At 39.3% G+C, this 7,176-nt stretch overlaps 1 protein-coding gene across 1 annotated transcript in view; it reads right to left on the bottom strand.

Moving 5' to 3' along the window:
* Positions 1 to 2,379: 2,379 nt before the first annotated feature.
* GALNT5 (polypeptide N-acetylgalactosaminyltransferase 5) overlaps positions 2,380 to 7,176 on the bottom strand; it is a 46,084-nt gene continuing 41,287 nt past the window's right edge. The window contains exons 9-10 of the mRNA XM_008138675.3: positions 5,716 to 5,877; positions 2,380 to 2,520 (exon numbers count right to left, since the gene is read on the bottom strand). Of these exons, the coding sequence (XP_008136897.2) occupies positions 2,380 to 2,520; positions 5,716 to 5,877 (303 nt within the window). The remainder of the gene's footprint in view (positions 2,521 to 5,715; positions 5,878 to 7,176) is intronic.

Here is a 7,176-nt window from a genome sequence, read left to right as displayed (position 1 = left end):
TAGTGTATTCAGTTTGGTCAGCCATTTAATTAGACATTTGGCAACCACCTTGTGTTTTATTCCCCCACTTGGCTCTGTATTGAAAGAATTAGCTCATTTTCTAATCATTCTCTTATCTCACCTGCAATGTCAATTATTTGAAAAAAGCATCCCAAATATGATGCAAATATGCAAAACTATTTCCTCTTCTGATTCTTGGTTATTGCTCTGCTCTTGTGTAATTAATTGGGAATTAAAAGTAAATTTTAAATATATTTTTATTAATTTTTTAGAGAGAGAGAAAGGGAGAGGGATAGAAAGATAGAAACATTGATGAGAGAGAAACATCTCGATTGGCTGCCTCCTGCAAGCCTGCTGTTGCAGATCAAGCCCAAAACCTGACCAGGAATTGAACCGGAGTCCTCTTGGTTCATGCTCAACCACTGAACCACACCGGCCAGGCTAAAAATAAATTTTAAATAGGAAGTCAGAACTAAAGACGCCCAGGATTAGCCTGGCCTGTGTGTCTCAGTTGGTTGGACGATTGTCCCAAGCACCAAAAGGAGGTTCGATTCCTGGCTCGCTCTCTCTCTCTTTCTTTCTCTCTCTCTCTCTCTCTCTCTCTCTCTCTCTCTCCTCTCTTTCTCTCTTAAAAAAATTCCTAGGTTTATTATCTCCTCACCCGAACAAAGTTTTTTGTGTGTTTGTTTGTTTTGTTTTTTAAGTATTAATAAGCATATAGCATGGTTATGGTTATCTTCCAGAGATCCACCCCCAGCAAAATGGTTTCTCATCTCTTTTATAGAAATGCTGTGGAACAAGTTGTGTAGGCCAGTGGCCTGGGGCAAAAGAATGAGCCCTATCTCTGGAGATGCAAGTTTAATCCTGATTCTCTCCTCTGAGATTTTCAGATGGGTAATGTGTCTTCTGGGTGTCAATTTTCTTACCAAAATGAATGTGGATTTCTAAGATCTTCTCTGATATGCCTAAGTATTGACATACCTAAGATTAGGGCTCAATATAAGTCAAAGAAATATTACTTTTCCCCAGTGTTATCCTTGGGTCCACATCTAAGGCATTATTATTCCCCTCACCCCCCCTTATAGGTGCCAGATTCCCTTCCTTTTTTGGCCAAATCTAGGGCAATTTTTTCTTACCTCTCTTCCTAAAGATTGCTTACCTCATTCTCTTCCCCTTTCATTGTTTCCTTCATTTTATTTCTACTTTAAAATCTTTACAGCCCATTTTAGCATACTTTATCCCCATGAATGCTGCTAAATCTAAGGCAGTATTATATATAAAAGAACCTTAAGATTTTTCAAGGCTCTATTTCTGTTTTATTAGTTCCAGCTCCTCATATGTGTTCAGTGATTAAATGAATTTTGGGTTACTATAGTGTATTGTGATCAAGCCTCTTTTACTTTGCCTTTTTGGTTTTTTAATATTCATGAGTCTAGGAAGTTACTAGCATAACCATTTTTTAAGTGTAGTTTTAAAAGCACAAAATGAACTGAAACAATATCCACATCTAGAATTGAACAAGCATTTGACATCCTCAATTAAAAATGTTCCACTGACTCAGACTGGTAAAAAAGCATCATATAGTAATCTAGATCAAAATCCTGCCACCAAGGAGTATCCTATATAATAAAAGCCTAATATGCAAATCAACCAAATGGTGGAAGAACTGGTGGAATGACCGGTTGCTATGACGTGCACTGACTACTGGGGGCAGATGCTCAACTCAGGAGCTGCCCCCAGCCCGCAGACCCCAGGCCAGCCAAGGCGGGTGCCAGTGGGGGCCCCCGATCGCCCCACTGGTTGCTGCACAGATCAGCCCTGATGGCCGGCCAGGCCTAGGGACCCTACCCATGAAATTTGGGCCTCTAGTAATATTAATACTATTCCAAACTGTAAGGTAAAGATGAATGTAATCTGAAGGGTTTTTGCCAAGGTGATAGCTGTGTGTTTATGAGTATTTCTAGCCATAAAAACTCAAGTAAATTTTTTGATGAAAAAAATAGTAAATAAAGGACCAGGTTCTCACTACTGTGGGCCAAAGAGCTGGTTATTACCCAACACATTCATAATGAATATCATCGTACTTCCCCAAGCACTCTGTCTTTATTTCCGGGGACCCGATAGGTTGTATGGGGAAATTTACAGGCTGAGTTTTAGCACAGAGCAGAAAGCAGGCAATCCAAAAGGACTCCAATCCAATGTTGGACTGTTTCCCTGAGTTAACTTTTGGTATCTCAAATATTGTGATTTTAGAAAATCTTCTATTCAAGTGCTATTCATTTTAAAAATTTAAACAACCATGGAGAAATATAATCACCAAGTTCACTGTCATTTTCACAGTGTATAATGGGCTCACTAGATAAAAACATCAGTTCCTCTTCAGTCTTCAAAATAGTTTTCGAATTTCCACTTTTGATATGGCTTCTTTGGGTCACAAGCAGCAACTTTCAGGGTTTTCTGAGAAAGATTTCCTTCCAAGCATAACAACTGATGATAGTTTCCAAAAACAATGTGATTCACCTGGAGAGAAAGGGGATCTGAGAATGAGCCACAGTAAAGAAATGGAAACCAATTAAAAAAAATAAAAAGATAGGTACTTACATTTTTATTTTTTAGGGATTATCCTGAACTAAATTAATAACATAAACACAGGCTTTGGACAGTATTAAGTTTGTCTTTCTCTCTCAAACTAAGTTCTCATTCTTCAAAGATGAATTTTCTGATCATATGGCTGATTACTATATTATTTAAAGAAAATAGTACCAGATGGCATTTCTATATTTGAGGGATGATGGCTCCCTCACTGATGGTAGAAAAGAAAAACACACACACACACACACACACACACAAACACACACCTACATACCATCACAGATAGTGAGTCAGTTAATTTCTTAATTAAGTCTATGACTTAGAATACAAATTTAGAATACAAAGTGCTAGATAAATAATGTATTCTATTTATGAGCTCCCTACCATAATCTCTGAGTACATAATGCCTGATGTCCAGAAAATTTGGATGTAATTGGGAAAAAGTCAAAGGCACTTCAGGGTTCTATTATTGCTTAATACGTATTAATATCCTAGAAATGGTTGATGGCCTACTTAGAACTTGCCCATGGCTTTGTAATTTTTTTTTACCTATTAAACTTCTCAACTATCAAGGACTATGACAAAGATGATTATATATATATATATATATATATATATATATATATATAGTTTTATAATATATATATATATAGTTTTATAATACTTTAAATATTATTAAACAGGGGTGACAATAATTTATTTTACAGATGTTCCTGCAAAACTATGTTAGAAAAAAATAGACCTCTGGTAAAATCATTCTAAATGCTTTTATCTACTGAATCATTTGTAATGTAATTGAGATTTAACTTAGATGATCAAGTATGTCATTGGGTTTGACCTCTCCAGTGAAACTATCATCAGCATCACCCAGGAGACAGTTGGACATGCTGACTCTCAGCCTCGCCATAGACCTATGGAATCAGAATCTACGTTGTAACAAACTCCCTTGTTGAACTTTGGCAATATGATGCTCGAGTATGCTCAAGGTTTTGTAAAGGAGTTAAACTTGAACAACATTATTATTGACTACCTACAATGTTCTGCTGCTGGATTGTAAAGAGGTAACTAAAAAACTTGTCCCAGCCCTGGCCAGTGTCCTCAGTGGTTAGAGCATCGGCATGTACACTGAAGGATCTCAGGTTAGATTACGGTCAAGGGCACTTACCTGCGTTTCAGGTGTGCTTCCCAAACCTACTTGGGGCTTGTGTGTGGGGCAACCAGTCGATGTTTCTCTCTCTTCTCCCCTCCCACTCTCCCTTCCACTCTCTCTGAAGAAGCAATGGAAAAAAATATCCTCAGGTGAGGATTAACAGCAACAACAAAACCCCCCCACACACACCAAAAATGTGTCCCCAACCTAAAGACACATGGGGTAGAGAGATATTCCATTCCTCAAGTCCTAGAAGCCACCTATGAAACTATTTATCTTTGGGTGACCTCATTCCGGAGCATTTGGGGAAGGCTGACCTAGAGAACGTCTTTTAAATGCTGATTTATGAACGTATAACTTTAATAACTCATTGGTACCCAGGGTCAAGCTTACCATTACCCCTCCTCCTTCCATGAAGCTCCCAACTCCTAATGCTTCCTGAAAAGGGAGACATGCTCCTGCCATTCATAGTCTTATTTTCCATTTCTCCCTTTTCTTCCTAAGACTTTCACATCTAGGGGGACTGAGAAGGGTTAGTATGAAAACTACCAAAATACTGAAAAAATAAAAAAGACCATTTTCAAGATATTCATTTCTATGACATCTAGCAGCATGAAAAGGGGAAGTCAAGGCAGAAAGCAGCTATTTATCGTGTTAAAGTCACAAACAAGGTGGGGGTAAGGATTTTGTTCTCCTCGTATTCTGTATTTTCTTTTTCTTTTTCTCTTCTCTCTCTCTCTCTCCCTATCTCTATTTCTCTCTCTCTCTTTCTTCCTCTCCCTCCCTCCTTTGGCACAGGGTTAGAGAAGCAGAAGGTAAGATGTAATTTATTTGATACACATTTATGGATTTTCCCTACACCATAAAACATAAAGTTATCAGTTTATGCACTAATAATTCCTAATTTTTCAGAAAAACTCAATAATAACCACTATTACTAAAGAGAAAAAACATGCCCTGAAGGAACTGAAATGTAACAGAGAAAATCTAAAGGGGGGAAGGCTGGAGAATGTGTGGCTCAGGCCCTGGTTTTGAGCCTGGGCAGGAAGAAAATTATCCTGAGAAGAATACTCACTGGCTGTGACATCAAAAGGAATGGAGACCCTCCAAGTAAAACAGTGGGCTTACTTTGGGGCTATTCCTGAGCAAAATGATGGTCTCCATATCCTCAGTGCATTTAGCGGGATTTGGCGGCTACCTCCTGGTGAGCTAGTGGGAAATTTGAGAAGGTAGTCCTGACATTATTTCTGCCCCTCCAAGATCCTACATAGATGCTTATGACTTTGTACCCTGTTGAAACAGAATTGGGAAAAGCTGAGAGGACTTTGAGGGACTAGGGTATCGCTGGGATGTTCTGGTAAATATGAACGACCAGACCTCTGGAAAAACACCCCCTGATTTGTAGCATGGATATAAATACACCCATCGTGGCTGGTTTGAATTTACCAAAGCAGGATCCCTGAAGGCGCAGTTGGCAAGAGTTGAACACAACTAGCTAGCTCCTGCAAGCTGGTGGGAGCTGGCTCCAGCGCCCTGTCTCTGGAAACCAGAGGGCATGAGCAAATACCCCTTGTTGGAAAGAGGCAGAATGGGGAACCCGATGCAGAGTAAAACGCAGGGCTTGGAGGGAGCGCACTGCTTCTTAATTTCCCCATACACTCTCCTTGTAAGCTTTTCTGGTAACCGATGCAAACCAGTTCTAGCCTATAAACCCAACTTTTGGCATTGTTAACTGACTGAACAACAACTTTAGAAACAGATGATGATAGCAATACAACCAACAAAACCTGGTGACTTCTACTTAAAATAATTTACAAAAATATGCCTATCTCTCTATAAGAACTTTTTCACTGCCTCTGTTGTCACAAACACATTGGAATCTTCAGATTGATTAGCTGCCAGTGAGAGTGTTCTGTCACATTTAGTGGGAAGTTTGATTTGTGGTAGAGAAGAGATACACATATTTTGCTTACCAGTTCTGAGTGAAAGGCTGATGTTGATTTGTGTAGCCATTTCAGCCCTTTGTTTCTGTTATCACAAGGGTGCAGCCTCAAGGCTCCCTGATCAGGGACGGGAGCCAAGCACCATTCTTCATGTTTAATAAGTCTTAACCAGGTGTAATTAAACTGTTGAAGCTGTGGAAGAAATGAGTAAGAGAAAGGTCACCTCAGGTGGAAAACACAAGTAAGGGCTTCGTCAAACATTTTTGCCAGCAAAGGTTAAGAATATAGGCACTGTCGTCAGATGTTTTGTATGTGAATCCTGGTACTGATAGTATAAGCATAATATTAATCCTGTCTAATCTAATTTTTCTCCATTTTAAGTTGGGTAGCAACTTCAATGTGTCTGTCTCAGAGGCTTGGGTGATAACTGTCAAGTGTTTAGCATACGTACGTAAGCCTTCAAAAAGTGTTAGTTGCAACAGTACACCGTAGTCCAGTTAGTACATATCTGCAAATAAATGTCATTCCAGAGTTCGGAATCCCAGACAACCTGGTGCTTGAAGTATTGCAACATCCAAACCACCATAACCTTGAGCCAATTTTTTGGATCCAGGAGATCCAAGTCAGGGTCCTAAACTATCTTGTGGAAATTATTATGCTAGACAATTGGACCCCTGGAGGAAATGTTAAAAATCTTTCTTTGCTGATAATGTGAAGAACTGCTCTTGGAGAAGTCCAGTTTTGGGGAGTCACCAAGGTCTAAAATAAATACCAATTCAGGTGATGGAACCATGTTTTCAACTATTATTTATTTTCTCCAGTTATTTACAACCTAGTACTATCTGCCTGGTTAATAAACTGTAAGGCTCTGGGTCTGTGGAAAACTTGTAAACATATTAGGAAAAAAGGCTGCTGGTAAAATCTATCTAAATTCTTTTATCTAATGAATCATTGGTAATGTGATTGAGATTTCACTTAGATGATCAAGTATGGCCGTGGTCGGCAAACTGCGGCTCGCGAGCCACATGCGGCTCTTTGGCCCCTGGAGTGTGGCTCTTCCACAAAATACCACAGCCTGGGTGAGTCTATTTTGAAGAAGTGGCATTAGAAGAATTTTAAATTTAAAAAATTTGGCTCTCAAAAGAAATTTCAATCATTGTACTGTTGATATTTGGCTCTGTTGACTAATGAGTTTGCTGACCACTGAAGTATGGCATTGGGGTAGACCTCTCACTGAAAGGTCTTCTTCCTGGCATATGCCACTCTCTGGACCAGCATTAGGGACACCTAAATCTAGTTGGAAATGCTGAGAATCAGTTCTGCCATGAACCTATTGAATCAGAATTCACATTTAACAAACTCCTCAGGTGATTTGTGTGCATATTAAAATTTGAGAATGTGGAATAAAAGGTGGTTCTATGGAAAGTAACCTCACTGGGGGGATCTGATCACAAATTCCCAACTGGGCAGGTCATGGTGGGTGGTCATGCC

This window comes from Eptesicus fuscus, chromosome 11 (genome assembly GCF_027574615.1).
Source record: "Eptesicus fuscus isolate TK198812 chromosome 11, DD_ASM_mEF_20220401, whole genome shotgun sequence".
Lineage (NCBI taxonomy): Eukaryota > Metazoa > Chordata > Mammalia > Chiroptera > Vespertilionidae > Eptesicus > Eptesicus fuscus.
The sequence above is the reverse complement of the archived record's forward strand: the minus strand, read 5'-3'. Positions and strand labels throughout refer to the sequence as shown.